This window comes from Cricetulus griseus, chromosome 3 (assembly GCF_003668045.3).
Source record: "Cricetulus griseus strain 17A/GY chromosome 3, alternate assembly CriGri-PICRH-1.0, whole genome shotgun sequence".
In the NCBI taxonomy this organism is placed as follows: Eukaryota; Metazoa; Chordata; class Mammalia; order Rodentia; family Cricetidae; genus Cricetulus; species Cricetulus griseus.
The window spans coordinates 130926250-130945081 of NC_048596.1; the positions used below are offsets into that span (position 1 = coordinate 130926250).

At 42.2% G+C, this 18832-nt stretch overlaps 1 protein-coding gene across 1 annotated transcript in view; it reads left to right on the top strand.

The window, feature by feature from the left end:
- Window positions 1-18832, top strand: part of Lrrk1 (leucine rich repeat kinase 1) — a 150006-nt gene that overhangs the window by 60857 nt on the left and 70317 nt on the right. Inside the window, exons 5-6 of the mRNA XM_027408101.2 lie at window positions 773-952; window positions 1575-1723. Of these exons, the coding sequence (XP_027263902.1) occupies window positions 773-952; window positions 1575-1723 (329 nt within the window). The remainder of the gene's footprint in view (window positions 1-772; window positions 953-1574; window positions 1724-18832) is intronic.

Below are 18832 nucleotides of genomic sequence, written 5' to 3' on the forward strand. Positions count from 1 at the left end.
GAAATCAAGTGGGTGGCTCTTTCAGGGAGTCATTCTCGACCCATTAGGCAGCAATTAGATGCTTTGTCAAAGATTTAGTATTGTTTATGAAATATATATATATATATATATATATATATATATCAGGTAATTTGGAAGTACAGAATGGTGTAAATTCCCTAGTATGTGAGGATATCTCATAACGAATGAAGAGTTACTGGTTCAGGCACTTGATTCACACTACCGGATAAAATGTGAGATTAAACTCACATTAAACTCAGTGGGGAGAGCGTTATACCTATTTTACTGTTGGATAAACTGAGGCCTTCGAAGGACAAGCAACCTGTACAGAGTGCCATAGCTAAGTCAGTTTAATCCTAGCCTACCTGTTTCTGACGTCCTACTCTTGTGTAATGTGTCTGCTGTCCTACTCATGTGTGTAATGTGACTCTGGAGCAAACATCAGAGGCAAGGGGAAGGCATCTAGAAAAACTACAGCAACCACAGGGAGTTCTTTCTGGTCTTCTTCACCATGTAGGCATCTTTAATCCCTCAGGATCGCACTGCACATACCTTTGTCACTCAGACCTTGGTGAACAAGCAGTCTGTGATAATGTAGAGAAGCGCTGGGTGTGACTGGGGTGGGGGTAGGAACATTCTCCACTTGGTGGAAGCACAGCTTTCAGTCAGAACTACAACAGCTTCATTTTATTCATGGCCAATGGGAAGATGAGTGTGGGGAGCTACCCGTAGCATCCAGTGGCACTTTCCCTCTGTCCTCTCACCACTCCAGGTCCCTGTAGCCCCCAGCGGCTGTTGAACTGGATGCTGGCCCTGGCTTGCCAGCGAGGGCACTTGGAGGTTGTGAAGTTGCTGGTCCTGACACATGGGGCTGACCCGGAGAACTATGCCGTCAGGAAGAATGAGTTCCCGGTCATTGTGCGTTTGCCCCTCTATGCAGCCATCAAGTCAGGTGGGTCCCCCACACTCAACCCTGCCCTGCACTCTGGCTCAACCCCAACACTAACTCTCCAGTGGCCTGTGGAAAGACTTCTGCAACTCCTTCCTTTGTGTGTGTGTGTGTGTGTGTGTGTGTGTGTGTGTGTGTGTGTGTGTGTGTGTGTATTATACTCTTGTATGCAGCTGTGTGTGTGGAGGGCCAGAAGACAACCTCAGCTGTCATTCTTTGGGACCGAGAGATGGGGTATCTCACACTTTTGACTATAATGTCCCTATTCGTCTCAGTCAGCTGGCTACCATACTCTTTTTCACGTGGGTTCTGGAGATGAAACTTGGACCCTCAGTAAGCACTTCACTGACTTTGCCATCCCCTAGCCCTGTTCTCAGGATTTTTTTTCAAAATAGCTGTTACTCACTTCTAGTTACTTCACTGGGTGACAGGGACCCACTATGGCAAGTGGAGCCTTGTGCACAGCGCTCAAAGAGCAAAGTCCCATAAATTCTCACTTCCAGGAACTTGGTGCATCTGGGGAGTAACCGAGAGCCTGCTCTCCTAGCACCAGGGCCTTGCCAAGTATAGATGACTACTGGGACATACGAACACTCTGAGCTTTCTCTATGCTCTGTCCCACCAGGGAATGAAGACATTGCCATATTCCTGCTTCGGCATGGAGCCTATTTCTGCTCCTACATTCTACTGGACAGTCCTGACCCAAGCAAGCGTCTGCTCAGGAAGTACTTCATTGAAGCCAGTGCCCTGCCCAGCAGCTATCCTGGGAAAACAGTGAGTGACATGACTGCAGGCAGGGTCTGGGACACAGCTTTGGACAGGGATTTTGGTTTTGCTGTTTGTTGTTGTTGTTGTTGTTGTTTTTGCCATGTTTCTAAGCTGGTTAAGTAGATCTTTTTTTTTTTAATTTTCCTTTAAACTTAGTGAGATTTTAAACTACACAAATAGGATGTGCTGGTAACAAGTGAAAACTCTAGGGTAATATAATGAAATGTATGCGTCTGCTCCTCCTGTAATATGTAATCTACCAACCTAGGAAGGATCTCTTTATGCGCTTCCATAAGAAGAGCTATGAGGGCATGTGAGCCAAGACCAGGAGCTAGGCATGGTGGCATGCAGGGCTTTGATTCCCAACAACTGAGGAGCAGAGGAACTGAAGATCAGGAGTCCAAGGTCATCCTTAACTACATAGAGAGTCCAAGGCCAGCCCTGGGGTACATGGGACCCTGACAAGCAAACAAACAAGAAAAAAATTACATCATTTACATTACCTGCAAGTTGGTTTCTTTAAAATGTCAGTCAACATTTCCTTAAGTCATCCCAAATTGTGCGCTTCAGGGCAAGGTGGCCTCAGCCCTTCTCTTGTGTATATGCACTTGGGTTCGCTCTGGGTTCTAGGGTTTGCCTCTTCTTATGCAGCCTCACTTGCTAGGGTGTGTCTGCTTACTTAGGTACCAGCTCCTGAAGTATGTGGCTTTGCAGTCACGGCTGTCCACAGCATCTGAGCCTCTCCAGCCCACACCTTGGTCAGCCCTAGATATTCCACCCTGGACCTTCTCATTTTCCCTGGCCTGTCCAGGGAACACAGCTATCAAGTGTTTTCATTTCCATGTTTTATTAATAATACTATTAAATTTTCTCACATGTTCATAAACTATTTACGCCTTTGTAATGTGAGCAGCCTGCTGGTATTTATTGATTGTTTTTCTGAAGCATTCATTAGCTTTTCATTTTCACATTGAAAATCTCTTGTATATTAGAGATTTGGAGCCTTTGTGGGTCCCATGTGTTGCCAGTCTTTTCCCCAATCCATTGTTTTCTTTTCGCCTGTTACGCCTGTGCTGACACAGATGTGAGAACATGTAGCCACGGAAGTTTGTGTCCTCCTTCATTGTTCTATGGGGTCTGTGGTGTATAAAGGGGGATTTCCAGTCAGGTTTTACGTAGATTCTCTGCTAGAGACTCTTACGGTATTTTTATCCATTTAGTTTTTATATTTCACATTTTGGTTTTTCTGCTATTTGTCTCTGTGTGTTATGTGAGGGAAAGGAGGCCAGCTCTCATATCTTTAGGTGGATAGTCAGTAACTCAGCACTGTTTCCAGGAGAAGGCTGCTGGGTGTGGCGGTGAGCTCCCTTTCTCCTCTAGGTTAAAATGTCACAGCTGGCATTTTCATATAGATATTGGTATTTGTTTGGGGTTTCTGAGTACTGACTGGTATGCGGGGACCGGCCCTTCCTGGTAAAGCCTTGTTTGAATACAGGTGCCTCGTTTAACCCTTGCAATCTAATAATACAAGCTTTGCGCTCCTTTGTTTTTATCCAAAGTTAGTTATACACATTCGACCCTGTGCAGTTCCCACAGGCACCCATTTTCATCATATCAAATAAACACTTTAGCTGTGTTCACACATCTGCCTCTTTCTTCGGTGGCCCCACTGACCGCATCCCTGTCGCATCAGTCTGGGATGTGTTTCCTGAGACCTCCACTTGGAGTTCTCAAATCAACCCATTCATGTGTCTTTATGTACATTTTCTAGTTTTTCCCTAGAGGTCTCGGACCGCTCTTGCTGATTTGTGATCTTTTTATTGCTTTGGCACGATCTAAATGGGATGTACATTTGTGTGGTTACCATGCCCCTTTCCATCCTGATGACCCCGGGTGGGGAAGAGGTTTTTCTCTTTCCTGTCTTTGGACAATCTCCTTTCCAGCTTCCTTACTAATTAGAAGTCCGAGCTCTTTCACTCTGAGCAATTCATCACAGATTCAAAAGAAGTCGTCTCTCCCTTTCCAGTGTGTGTGTGACCTGGTTGGTCCGTGACTGTACATCACTGGGAACAGTATAAGTTGGGCAGTGGTAATGCTAGGAGGTTCCTCTCCTGTGTCCCTGGCTTTCAGGTCTTAGTGTCAGTGGACTATAAGCCCTGGCTTTGGGTTTCTTGACCTTAGGCCATTTTTTTTTTTAGGTAGGTTTTTTGTTGTTGTTTTGTTTTGTTTTGCTTCCTGATGCATTAAAGAGGCTGCTGAATTAGGTTGAGTCACATTTGAAGCTATAGCTTTTCTACATTAATTCATTGATTGATTAAAAGATGATGGTAATTGCTGGCCCAACCTTGAATTCTTGAAGGAAATACTAATTGGTTTCTTTTCCCTTTGTCTGGATTTGAACTAGTGACATTCTATTTATAATTCTGTAAAAGTTATATATTTGTAGATAAACAGATCTACAATTTTCAATTTCTGTTGTTTTGTTGAGGTTTGCTATGGAGCCATTCTTGCTTCTCACAACAGTTTTAGAAATTTTCCATTGTTTCTCTGTAGATGTTTCATAAGAACCATTGTCAAAGGTTGGATAAAATGAGTCTCTGTTTTATTTTTTGCTTCCTTTGAAGTCATCAGTCAGTTCCCTTAAATTCAGTTTAGGAGTTTAAATTTTTGTGGATCAGCATGCATTTCTGACAGATTTTGGGTGAGCTGCCTACTATTCACTTACGCTTTTTCAAGTGCTCTTCTATATCTATACTTGTATTTCTCTCCCTTTATGATACTAAGCAGTGCAACTTTTTCTCTTGTAAACTTATGCAAAATACCTAGTGATTGCATTTTAGGTTTCTATAAAGGAACTAACTTTTATTCAACCCTAAACCAGCCTTCACATGTCCCTCTTTTGAGAATTCTTTGTTTGATTATGAGGTTTCCTCAAGGTTCAGGACTATTTTGGGCTCCCAGGTTCATCACTCCAGCTTCCTGCAGAATCTTATCTGTACCAAAGAGAGAAATGCCAATAGAGTCCTTATCTCATAGGGATTCTTGGCAAGTGAATGTGGTTAACATTTGCAACATTCTAATAGCAAGGGTTGGTCCATGACAATGCCATTATGACAGACATTACCTGTTAATTGTCGTGCAATCATTCTTCTGTATCCTTGAGGGTGAGTTTCAAGACCCCAGAAGATGATACCAAAGTCCACAGATACTCAAGCCACTCATATGAAATGTCCCGGTATTTCTATATAATCTATACACTTCTTCCTGTATCGTTAAATCATGTCCATATGACTTAGAATACCTAATACAGTGCAAACAGGAAGTCACGGTCACTACAACATAACATTTAGGGAAGACATGACAAGAAAGAAAGTTTGTTCACTACAATATGGCTTTTTAAAATTAATTTTGATACAGAATTAGGTGAATGCACACGCAGATGTCTTGAGTTGAATATTTATTGTTTTATTTCTCTGTTTACCTTGCTGATTACATTATCCAAGTCACTAATATGCTGCCTGTTTGTCTTTTATCAGAATCTGAAAGGTGGATTTAGAAACATGTGCTTCTGTACTAACACAAATATGCTTATGATTGTATGTTACATATGTGTCTCCTACTGCTACTGAGTTTCTATCTCATTCTTGTATTCTACAGGGTTGCCTCACACATGTGATTTGATATCAAATAACCATATGCTGGATAGTTTTATGTCAACTTGACACACGCTTTAGTCATCTGAGAGGCAGAAAACCTCAATTGAGAGAATGCCTCCATAAGATCTAGCTGTAGAGAGGTCATGAGGGAGCAGAAAGGTTGAGTCAGGTGAAGAATAGAAGAAAGGGTATGTGATAGGTAGGGTTTTAGCTGGGGGGCTTGGTAGGTGAGGAAGGCAGGGAACTGGGGATTGTCATGTAAACCAATCTTGTTTCTAATTCAAATAAAATATGATTAAAAAAAAGATCTAGCTGTAGGCAGGAAAGCCTGCTGAGCAGTTTCTTAGTTAGATTGATGGGGAAGGGCCCAGCCCACTGAGTGGTATTATCCCTGGGCTTGTGGTCCTAGATTCTGTAAGAAAACATGCTGAGAAAGCCATGATGGGCAAGCCAGTAAGCAGCACCCCCTCCATGGCCTCTGCATCAGCTCCTGCCTCCAGGTTCCTGCCCTGTTTGAGTTCTTTTCCTGACTCCCTTCGGTGATGGACCATGATGTAGAGGTCCATAAACCAAATAAACCCTTTTTTCTCCAACTTGCTTTGGTCATGATGTTCTAGTACAGCAATAGTAACCCTAACAAGGACAGAAATTGGTACCAGGACTGGGGTATTGTGATAGACCTGACCATGTTGTTTTGGGAAGGATTGTGGAAGGACTTTGGAACTTGGGGAAGAAAATCCATTGAATATTTAAAGCTTGGTGAACTGTTCTATTAGAGCTTGGAAGATAAGAATGTTGAGAGAAATGTAGAGGTTGGAGGCCTGAAGTTCCAAAGTGAAGTTCGAAAGTCACTTAAAGACTCAATTGGGGCCACTGAATATTTTGAAATAAGAATCTGTGATTCTGGTCAGCTAGGACTGAAGAATCACCTGTAATGAATCAGAAACCAGCACTATGGAAGCAAAACCTTTGCTTTACTAGGAAAATTGATGCTGGTTTGCTGGAGATGAAAAATTAGCGGTGGTTAAAAAGAGACTAGGCATTGTTGAGGTGAAATCTTGGAAGTGTTTCCTCAGAGTCAGAACACAGAAGATGTGTTCCAGAGACAGACAAGCTTATATCTCATGCTGCTAGCCATGTTTGGTCATGTGTAAGAGTCACCCAGGTGGTACTCATTTTGAAATCATGAAGGGGCCATGGGTAGAAGGTGAGGCTTGACATTGTGTGGCAGGCTGGAGTCCCTGAAGGGAGCCCAGGAGAGGCTATTGATGTAAGTGTAGTCCAGTTGCAGCAAGAGATCCTAGCATTTTGAATATGCCAATACCCTGGGACAGCTGCCAAGAAGAGTAGCAATGATGGAGTAGAGCCAGCCTGAGCTTAGGAGACAATCTGTGTGTGCTGCAGACGGTAGAGCCAGAAAAAGTGACCCAGACCCTTTGGAGGAGTCCTGAAGATTGTGAGTGGAAACCAGACATCAGACACCGAGTTATTTACACAGCTGGAGTTTGATTTTACTTTGTTCAGATTGTGAGCGTGCCCTGGTTCCTTCCTCTTGAAGAAAGAAAGTATTTGTTTTTTATTTTATAGGATCCCACAGCTGTAGACTTTGGATTTTAAAAGAGACTTTGAATTTTTTTTAATTTACTTATTAGTTCCAGTTAGGGAACAAGCTTGTTTCACATGTAAGTCCCTTCTCCCTCTCCCTCCCCTCACCTCCATCCCTCCTCCCCCACCCCCAGCCCACCCCCCACTCCATCCACCCACCACTCCCCAGGCAGGGTAGGGCCCTCAACGGGGGCTCTGCAAAGTCCACCAAATCTTCCTGTGCTGGTCCTGGGCCCTTCCCCATGTGTCCAGGGCCAGAGTGTAACCCTTCACGTGGGATGGGCTCTCAAAGTCCCTTCTTGCACCAGGGAAAAATACTAATCCACCACCAGAGGCTCCCTGGAGTGCAGAGGCCTCTTTATTAACATCCATGTTCAGGGGTCTCGATCAGTCTTGTACTGGCCTCCCAGACAGCATCTGGGGTCGATGTGCTCTCCCTTGTTCAGGCCAACTGTTCCTGTGGGTTTCTCCAACCTAGTATAGACACCTTTGCTCTTCATTCCTCCCTCTCTTCAACTAAATTCCTGATTTCAGCTCAGTGTATATCTGTGGATGTCTGTCTCTGCTTCCATCAGCCACTGGATGAGGGCTCTAGGATGGCATAAAAAGAAGTCATCAATCTCATTTTAGGGGAAGGGCTTTTAGGTTATCCTCTCCACCATTGCCTGGATTGTCAGATCATGTCATCCTTGTAGGTCTCTGGAGATCTCCCTGGTTCCAGATCTCTTCTCGGACCTATAGTGGCTCCCTCTGATATGGTATCTCTCATCCTGCTCTCTCTCCTCTATTCTTCCCCCAAATCAATATTTCTGCCCCTCCATTTCCTCTCCTCTGCTCCTCTTCTCTTGCTCTTATTATAGCAGCTCCCTCCCCTCTACCCTCATGCTCCCAATTAGTTCAGGAGTTTATGCCACTTCCATTCCTGGGGACCATTTATCCCTTAGAGTCCTTCATGTTTCCTAGTTTCTTTGGTGAAGAGGATTATAGGTTGGTAATCCTTTGCTCTATGTCTAAAATTCATATATGAATGAGTACATACTGTGTCTAAAATTCATATATGAATGAGTACATACCATGTTTGTCTTTTTGTGACTGGGTTACCTCACTCAGGATGGTTTCTTCTATTTCCATCCATTTGCCTGCGAATTTCAAGATTCCATTGCTTTTTTCTGCTGAGTAGTACTCCATTGTATAAATGTACCACATTTTCTCAATCCATTCTACAGTTGAGGGGCATCTAGGTTGCTTCCAGGTTCTGGCTATTACAAACAATGCTGCTATGAACATGATTGAACATATGTCCTTGTTGTATGAACATGCACTATTTGGGTATATACCCAAGAGAGGAATGGCTGGATCTTGAGGTAGACTGATTCCCATTTTTCTGAGCAACTGCCATACTGATTTCCAGAGTGGTCTTACAAGTTCTCACTCTCACCAGCAATGGAGAAGTGTTCCTTTTTCTCCACATCCACTCCAGCATAGATTGTCATTGGTATTTTTGATTTTAGCCATTCTGACAGGTGTGAGGTGGTATCTCAGAGTTGTTTTGAGTTGCATTTCTCTGATGGCCAAGGATTTTGAGCACTTTCTTAAGTGTCTTTCAGCCATTTCAGATTCCTCTGTTGAGAATTCTTTATTTAGTTCTGCACCCCACTTTTTAATTTCATTGTTTGGTGTTTTGGTGGCTCACTTCTTGAGCTCCTTATATATTTTGGAAATCAGTCCTGTCAGATGTGGGATCAGTGAAGATCTTTTCCCATTCTGTGGGTGGTCGTTTTGTCCTACTGACTGTTTCCTTTGCCTTGCAGAAGCTTCTCAGTTTCAGGAGGTCCCATTTATTAATTGCAGACCTCAATGTCTGTGCTACTAGTGTAATGTTCAGGAAGCAGTCTCCTGTGCCAATTTGTTCAAGGGTAATTCCCACTTTCTCTTCTAGAAGATTCAATGTGGCTGGATTTATGCTGAGATCTTTGATCCATTTGCACTTAAGTTTTGTGCATGGTGACAAGTATGGATCTATCTGCAATTTTCTGCATGTCCGAATCCAATTGTACCAGCACCATTTGTTGAAGATGCTATCTTTTTTCCATTGTATAGATTAAGCACCTTTGTCAAAAATAAGGTATTCGTAGGTGTGTGGGTCAATATCAGGGTTTTCAATTCGATTCCATGGGTCGATCTGTCTATTTTTGTGCCAATACCAAGCTGTTTTCAGAACTATGGCTCTATAGTAGAGCTTGAAGTCGGGGATGGTGATGCCTCCAGAAGATCCTTTATTGTAAAGAGTTGTTTTGGCTATCCTGGGTTTTTTATTTTTCCATATAAAGTTGAGTATTGTTCTTTCAATGTCTGTGAAAAACTGTGTTGGGATTTTGATGGGGATTGCGTTGAATCTGTAGATTGCTTTTGGCAGGATTGCCATTTTTACTATGTTAATTCTACCTATCCAAGAGCATGGGAGATCTTTCCATTTTCTGGTATCTTCTTTAATTTCTTTCTTTAAAGTCTCAAAGTTCTTATTGTACAGGTCTTTCACTTTTTTGGTTAGTGTTACCCCAAGATATTTTATGTTGCTTGTGGATATTGTGAAAGGTGATGTTTCCCTGATTTCTTTCTCATTGGATTTATCATCTCTATATAGTAGGGCTACTGATTTTTTTGAGTTAATTTTGTATCCTGCTACTTTGCTGAAGGTGTTTATCAGCCGTAGGAGTTCCCTGGTAGAGGTTTTTGGGTCACTAATGTAGACTATCATGTCGTCTGCAAATAGTGAAAGTTTGACTTCATCCTTTTCAATTTGTATCCCTTTGACCCCCTTTTCTTGTCTTATTGCTCTAGCCAGAACTTCAAATACAATATTGAAGAGATATGGAGAGAGTGGACAGCCTTGTCTTGTTCCTGATTTTAGAGGAAATGCTTTGAGTTTCTCTCCATTTAGTTTGATGTTGGCTATTGGTTTGTTGTATATTGCGTTTATCATGTTTAGATATGTTCCTGTTATTCCTGTTCTCTCCAAGATCTTTATCATGAAGGGATGTTGGATTTTGTCAAAGGCTTTTTCAGCATCTAGTGAGATGATCATGTGGTTTTTCTTTTTCATTTTGTTTATATGGTGGATTACATTGATGGATTTTCATATGTTGAACCATCCTTGCATCCCTGGGATGAAGCCTATTTGATGATGGTGGATGATTTTTCTGATATGTTCTTGGATTCAGTTCGCCAATATTTTATTGAGTATTTTAGCATCGATGTTCATGAGGGATATTGGTCTGTAGTACTCTTTCTTAGTCATATCTTTGTGTGGCTTGGGTATCAAAGTGATTGTAGCCTCATAGAAAGAGTTTGGCAATATCCCATCTGCTTCTATTGTGCAGAACAGTTTGAGGAGTACTGGAATTAACTCTTGCTTGAATTTCTGGTAGAATTCTGCAGTGAAGCCATCTGGCCCTGGCCTTTTTTTGGTTGGGAGGCTTTTGATGACTGCTTCTATTTCATTAGGGGTTATGGGCAAATTTAAACGGTTTATCTGATCTTGATTTAATTTTGGTAAGTGATATTTATCCAGAAAGCTGTCCATTTCCTTTAGATTTTCCAATTTTGTGAAGTACAGGTTTTCAAAGTATTTCAAAGATTCTCTGGATTTCCTCAGTGTCCATTGTTATATCCCTCTTTTCATTTCTGATTTTGTTAATTAGCATGCTCTCTCTCTGCCTTTTGGTTAGTTTGCCTAGAGGTTTGTCTATCTTATTGATCTTCTCAAAGAACCAACTCTTTGTTTCATTGATTCTTTGTACTGTTTTCCTAGTTTCTACTTTGTTGATTTCGGCTCTCAGGTTGATTATTTCCTGGTGTCTACTCCTCCTTGGTGTGTTTGCTTCTTTTTGCTCTAAAGCTTTCAGTTGTTCTGTCAATTCTCTAATGTGACTTTCCTCCAGTTTCTTCATGTGGGCACTTAGTGCTATGAACTTCCCTCTTAGCACTGCTTTCAGAGTGTCCCATAAGTTCGGGTATGTTGTGTCTACATTCTCATTAAATTCTAGGAAGTCTTTAATTTCTTTTTTTATTTCTTCCTCAACCCAGGAATGGTGCAATTGAGTGTTATTCATTTTCCACGAGTATGTAGGTTTTCTGCAATTCGTATTGCTGTTGAATTCTAGCTTTAATGCATGGTGATCTGATAAGATACAGGGGTTTATTTCAATTGTTTTGTAACTGTGGAGGTTTGCCTTGCTGCCAACTATGTGATCAATTTTTGAGAAGGTTCCATGTGGCGCTGAGAAGAAGGTATATTCTTTTGTGTTTGGATGGAATGTTCTATAGATATCTGTTAAACCCAGTTGGGTCATAACTTCTGTCAGATCCTTTGTTTCTTTGTTAAGTTTCTGTCTGGTGGTCCTGTCTAGTGGTGTAAGGGGGGTGTTGAAGTCTCCTACTATAAGGGTGTGTGGTTTTATGTGTGGTTTGAGCTTTAGTAATGTTTCTTTTACAAATGTGGGTGCTTTCGTATTAGGGGCATAGATGTTCAGGATTGAGACTTCATCTTGATGGACTCTTCCTGTGATGAGTGTGAAATGCCCTTCTTCTTCTCTTTTGATTGCTTTCAGTTTAAAGTTTAATTTGTTAGATATTAGGATTGCTACACCAGCTTGTTTCTTGAGCCCATTTTATTGGAAAATTTTTTCCTATCCTTTTACTCTGAGGTATCGCCCGTCTTTGAAATTGAGGTGTGTTTCTTGTAAACAGCAGAAGGATGGATTCTGTCTTCGTATCCATTCTGTTAGCCTATATCTTTTTATGGGTAAGTTAAGACCATTGACATTTAGGGATATTAATGTCCATTGTTCATTGGTTCTTCTTTGTTTTGGATTTATTGTTGGTGGTGTTATTGCGTGTTGATTTCGCCCTCCTTTTTCTTTTTGTGTTTGGTAAAATTAGATTATCTATTGCCAGTGTTTTTGTGAGTGTAGTTATGTTCATTGGGTTGGAGTTTTCCTTCCAGAAACTTCTGTAGTGCTGGATTTGTGGATATGTATTGTTTAAATCTGTTTATGTCATGGAATATCTTGTTTTCTCCATCTATAGTGATTGAAAGTTTTGCTGGGTACAGTAGTCTGGGTTGACATCCATGCTCCCTTAGTGCTTGTAGGGTATCTATCCAAGACCTTCTGGCTTTCAGAGTTTCCATTGAGAAGTTGGGTGTGATTCTGATTGGTTTGCCTTTATATGTTACTTGGCCTTTTTCCTTTGCTGCTCTTAATATTTTCTCTTTATTCTGTAGATTTGGTGTTTTGATTATTATGTGTCGGGGGACTTCTTTTTGTGGTCCAGTCTGTTTGGTGTCCTGTAAGCTTCTTGTACTTTCATAGGCATATCCTTCTGTAGGTTGGGGAAGTTTTCTTCTATGATTTTGTTGAATATGTTTTCTGTACCTTTGAGCAGTGTTTCTTCACCTTCTTCTACACCTATTATTCTTAGGTTTGGTCTTTTTACGGTGTCCCATATTTCCTGGATATTTTGTGTTAGGGATTTGTTGGACTTGAGGTTTTCTTTGGTTGATGAATGTATATCCTCTAGCGAGTCTTCAGTAGCTGAGATTCTCTCTTCCATCTCTTGAATTCTATTGGTTATACTCACATCTTTAGTTCCTGATCGTTTATCCAGCCTTTCCATTTCCAGCATCGCCTCATTCTGTGTTTTCTTTATTGTGTCTAATTCAGCTTTCATGCTTTGAACTGTTTCAAGAGCTTCCTTCACTTGTTTGGATCTTTTTTCTTGGGTTTCTTTAGATTCTTTAAGAGATTTGTTTATTTCTTGAATTTTTTGGTTTGCCTTTTCCTCCATTTCGTGTAATTTTTTGTTTGCTTTTTCTTCTATTTCTTTAAGGGATTTTCTCGTTTCCTCTTTAAAGGTCTCTATTATCTTGCTGAGATAATTTTTGAGGTCCATCTCATCTTCATGCTCTGTGTTGGGCTTTTCAGATCTTGCTGGAGTGGAGTCCCTAGATTCTGGTGGTGTCATATTGGTCTTTCTGTTGTTAAGTGCAATCGTATTCTGTCTTCTTCCCATATCTTCTTTTAGTGGGTGCTAATGGGGTCTCTCTAGCTCCTCTTGTGACCCAGTGGTGTGTGGGGGCCAGGAATTCAATGTCCACAACTCTGGATGGTCTTCCCTCTCCTGGTAGAGACTTTGGATTTTTTTAAGAGACTGAATTTTTAAGTGTTTTAATTTTTAAAGAGTGCAGAACTTTTAAAATTTTGAATGTTTATATAGTAGTGTTAATATTAATGTATAATTTGGGGGATGAACAAGAAGAAAAGATTATAGTTTAACAGTGATATGTTTGTGTCAAGTTGACAAGGGATCAGTTCTACTGGTCACTTTGTCAGTTTGACACAACCTATAGTCAAATGAGGAGGAAAGAGCCTCACTTGAGAAAATTCCTTCGTAATTCTGGGCTGTTAGCAGACAAGCCTGTTGAGCATTTTCTTAATTAGTGATTGATGGGGGATGGTGGTCCTGGGGTCTATAAGAAAGCAGTTGAGCAAGCCATCCTGAACAAGCCAGTAAGCAGCACCCTCCCTGTTTCTGCCCTGTTTTGAATTCCTGTCCTGACTTCCTTCACTGACAGACTATGGTGTAGAAGTGTAAGCCAAATAAACCCTTATGTCCCCAGCTTGCTTTTGGTCATGGTGTTTTATCACAGCAATAGTAACCCCGACCAAGGCAGCCTGCTTTAGTCCTATGGATGTCTCTTTCCTGGAAATGGAGTCTGAAGCCTCCTCACAGGGCCTCATCATACTCTTTTATTTTCATCAACCTTGAATAAGTTTGCTGAGACTTCTTTTAGATTTATGTTTAATTGTATGTATGGGTGTGTGTCTGTCTGTATGTATGTGTGGTGTGTGTTTGTGTGTGTGGTGTGTCTCTGTGTTTATGTGTAGTGTGTCTCTCTGTGTGTGTGCATGCATACACATACAAACACACACACACACACACACACAGACACAAACATGCACACACACACACACACACACACACACACAGGAGTGTAGCTGCCCACAGAGAACAGAAATGTTGGGTTCTTTTGGAGCTGAAGTTACAGGAGGTTGTGATCTATCCAATGTGGATGAGTGCAGCTGTGAGAGCCACACTCACTCAAAACCCCTGAGCCATCTCCCCTGCCCCAGACCCTGAGACTTTATTTGCTGGTCTTCTGGAAAGAGCATTCAGTGTTAAGCTCGTGTGTGTGTGTGTGTGTGTGTGTGTGTGTGTGTGTGTGTGTGTGTGTGTGTGTGTTTTGGAATAAGTGTCTGCTCCTCACTTCACATTTCCATGGGACCTCCCTAGCGAGTTATTCTTTTCATCTCTTTTACTACATTTATTTTTTTTTATTTTCACCGTTCTCGTATTCTCACTGGTTTCCTTGTTCCTAGCGAAGATTGATACCCAGACTTCCATATCTTATTACCTCTATAAGCCTTGTTGGCGTTATCCACCATAAAACAGGGAGACATATAGTGCCACCATGGAGGAGGCCATGTGCTTAGCCCAGGACTTGGCATGCTGAACACGCTCATAGGGTTAGTTGTTGCTGTTATCTTCATGCTGCAAAAGGAAATGACAATCTTCTAACTCTGCATTCGTGTAGTAACGGGTTGTTTTTCTGTTCTTTCTTATCATATTAACTCATGCAGCACAATGTGAGACTTATTTCAGGGAGTGCAGTGTATCTTCCAAGTGGAAATATTAATGTCCAAAGACATTATACCAACCCTCTTGCTGTCCAGCAATTAAACAGTGCTTCTGCCTAGACCAGAGCCCACATCTCCTGCAGGCGTAGCTCTCCCCAGATCTCTCAGTTCCTGAAGCAGGTCACACAGGTCTCATGATAGCGAGTGGGTCTCACTTTCCTGTGCTGGAATGCAAGGGGGTTTCTAACTCTCCACATTCTAACTGTACCCCACACTGACCAACCCACACCTCGGAGGCAGGGCCTGGCCTCAGGAGTTTTATAAACTCTCCCAGGTGTGCCCCAGATGTAGACAGCCAGTGGCTTTGGTTTTCTCAGTATAATATTGAAGAAGAGAAAGCCAGAGATCTCCAATCCCTTCTGCAAGATATCTCCAGCCTCACATGCCAAGACTAGCCTCAGGCATGGATATGATGAGCGCAACTTTATGAAAAGACAAAGAAAAGGCCACACTGATTTTCCCTTTCCTGTGCTCTCCTGCTCACATCAGAAGAGGAAATGAAATCATAGCGCACACAGCCTCTGACTCAATCCAGCTCCTGGGCTTCCCCAGAGCAGGTATTATTTTTGTGATTCAAGTGAATCTCAAAGGCAAATGCCCTAGAGTGGATGTATTGGGCTGTCTTGTCATCTCTGACCTGCAAAGGGACACTCTTATGTGCTGCCACCAAAGAGCAGAGAAGGGTGATGGCCCAGGAGGTCCAGGTAAGCTTAACTCCTTTCTAGGTATCCTGTGGGACCAAGCTGAGTTGGTGCTGTTGTTGCCATCATTGTTGTCACCGTCCTTCCAAATATTGAACTCCAAATGCTGAGCCACTAAAAGAGCATTTTGCACATGTGACACATTGCCTGAAAATGCCCTTGGCTGGGTTGCTATTCACAACAGTAACTTCTGTGAAGTGGCCATCATCAGAAAAGATACTGATGATGGAAGTTACCTCTAGTGACATTTTTAGGGTGTGCCATCTTGTTTTGTGTGTGGCTTATGTGGTTTGGGGTTTGTTTTGGGAAACAGGGTTTCAACGTGTAGCCAAAGCTGGCTTTGAACTTGCAACTCTCCTACCTCAGTGTCCTGAGTGCTGAGATTGCACAAGTCCACCTTAGTGGATTTGTTTTATTCTGGTATATTTGGGTATGCTCTCATATAACCCAGGCAGGCTGTAAATTTGCTGCACGTTGAGGATGGCCTTGAACTCCTGCTCATGCTGCCTCTGCCTCCTAAGTGCTGGGATGGCTAGCATTCACTGCCATGCCCATTTTTAGTGGGTACTGATTTAATGTCATTTCCACCTCTCTGGAAGCTGCAGCTAACACAGGTGGAACAGCCTTTGTTAGTGTCTCTGGGTTGAGCATCATTGGTTCTCAGGCTGCAGGCTGAGAACCTGGTTCTCACCTCTGATGGCTGAATGGGAACTGCAGAGAGGCTTAAGGCTCCTTGGACTATGTTGCTGTTCGGATAAGAAAGGTTCCAGAAGAAGCCACATGTGATCAGATCTGTTCAGACATGCTTTTCAAACAACAGATGTGAAGCCAAGTGAGACCTGGCAATGCCATTTCCCTGGTCCTTGGAGTCCATCTTAAACTTTCAGATTCTTGCCCACTGAGAGCCAGGTTCATGATGGACAGCTGAACAGCATTGCACTTATTACAGAGAAAAATAGCGTGTTGCTTTGACACCTAAAAAAGAGAAGTCAGAAACACCTGGAAAAGCTTAGCCGGGTTCTGGAACCTTAGCAGTCAGGGCCAGGCCAGAGGGCTTGCTAGGCAGTTTTAAGGGCTGGAAATAAACAAGGACTGAAATTAATTTTGAAACAGCTCAGTGGGGAAATCATTTCCTCTTTCATATCCCTCAGCTAGGTAAAGACAGAGGGCCGTTTAGATTTTGCCATTCATAATCATCTTTGGATTGGCCCCGACTTACACAATTTAACCATTTATGACTCCCACCCAGTCTGTCTCCAGGCTGGAGCTGTAGCAGGTTGTCAGTGCTGAAGCAGGTCTTCACCTGTGTGACCCCGGTGGGCATTTTTGTTTTGTTTTAAATCTGCAGACTGCACAGGGAGAGCCAGAGGTATCCAGGGAGGCCTTAGCCCCTACTGGGCCTGAGGGAGCTGCCAATTGCCCAGGCTGAGTAGGGGCTGCGTGCTGGTTCAACTTTGTGGTCATGGGCTGGAAACTTTTTTTTTTGGAAGGATAGCTGAGGCCTTTGGGAAGCACCCTTCTCCTAGGTAAGGTCTCACACTTGGTGCAAAGGATTTTCTTCAAGAATTATATGTAACTGGGATTCAGGACATTTGTATACACATTGCTGACATCTTAATTCCTTGAACCCCCCTGAGTAGCTGAAGGTTCTGTTTCCTGTGACAGGTGGAAATAAGCATTCCAGGGTTTAAGTCTCAGGATTAGTGAGACTCTGAAGGGGTAGAGGCAGTGCTGTGAAGATCCTGAGTTCCCTCAGCCTGACCGGTTCACCCCCTACTCACGTGAGAGGAAGAGAAAGCCATTTGCTACCCTCAGAGGATCACAAAGCAAACATTGGGATCTTCCTGTTAATTTTGCTTTCTCTGGTCTTGTTAGAGTGGTCCCTCATTGCCTATGGCTCTACTTACCATGGTTTCAGTTACTCACAGTCAATTTTGGTCCAAAAATAGTAAATAAAAATTCTAGATAAAACCATGCTTGAGAAGCAGGCAGATCTCTGTGAATTTGAGGCCAGCCTGGCCTGGTCTACAAAGCTACACAGACAAACTGTGTCTCAAGAAAAAAAATGCTTGAGTCTTAAATAGAATGCAATTCCAAGTTTCATGGTGAGCTCTTACTTCTTCCCATCCATCCCTTCCCAGGTGTGAAGCACCCCCTTTACCAGTATCTCCATGCTGGAGTTTATACCTGATCAACAGTCGCTTAGCAACTATCTCAGCTCCCAGGCAGACTCTCAGGGTACCCCAGGGCTTATGCTTAAGTAATCCTCATTTTAATAATAGTGGCCCAAATACACAAGAGAAATGCTAGCAGTTCATATATACCTCAACACATTTTGAGTGAAGGACTTGACTTCTGTTTTAACTTTTTTGTTTGTTTGTTTGTTTTTATTTTTGTTTTGTTTTGTTTTCTCAAGACAGGGTTTCTCTGTATTGCTTTGGATCCTGGCCTGGAAATCACTCTGTAAACCAGGCTGGCTTCAAACTCACAGAGATCTGCCTGCTTCTACCTCCCGAGTGCTGGAATTAAAGGCCACTGCCCGGCCTGTTATAATTTTTTTATTATCATTATTATTAGTAGTTTTTGTTGCTGATGTCTTACTATGTGTAATGTACAAATTAAACCCACATAATTGGCATGCACACACTGCACACACACACACACACACACACACACACACACACACACACACACACACACACACACACGAAAGAGCATAGCATATTTAGGGCTTGGTATTAGCCACAGTTCAAGATCTCCTGGGGTATCAGGGTGTCTGCCCATGGCTGAGACAGTACTACTGTGGTCTACACAGGTATTATTTCCTCTGGTCTTCACAGACTAACTCTTTCCTGTTGGTGTTCATCCTGTCCTGTGAGACATAACACAAATGCAGCCGACCTATACAGCAAGGCCTCTTAAAGAGTTTACCCAGCCACAACCTCTTTCAGCCCAACAAACTGTTACAGGTACATAGCTGTATAAGATAGGTATACAAATCAAACAGTCACTGGTAATAAATCATAAATAGTTTTATTTCAAAACAATTCCTTGTTACATATAATTTACCAGTTACTAGAGATGAGTGCTAATCTGCATATCAGTGATGTGGATGCTCTTCTTCATTTGTACATGAAAGATTAGATCTCAGCTTCGGGACTGAGCATCGGTGTCATTCAGAAGTGGGTGATATTTTGATTTCATATGTCACAAAGATCACATCCCTTAAGTATGTGGTCTAAGGTAGCAGAAGTATGATTAGGGCCATCTCAGAAAGAGCTGGAAATTCTGTCATAATCCCCAGCTGAAGTTCATTGAATGTTTGGAGATTTTTTTATAATTTTTTTATTTTATGTGCATTGGTGTTTTGTCTGCATGAATATCTGCTTGAGGATG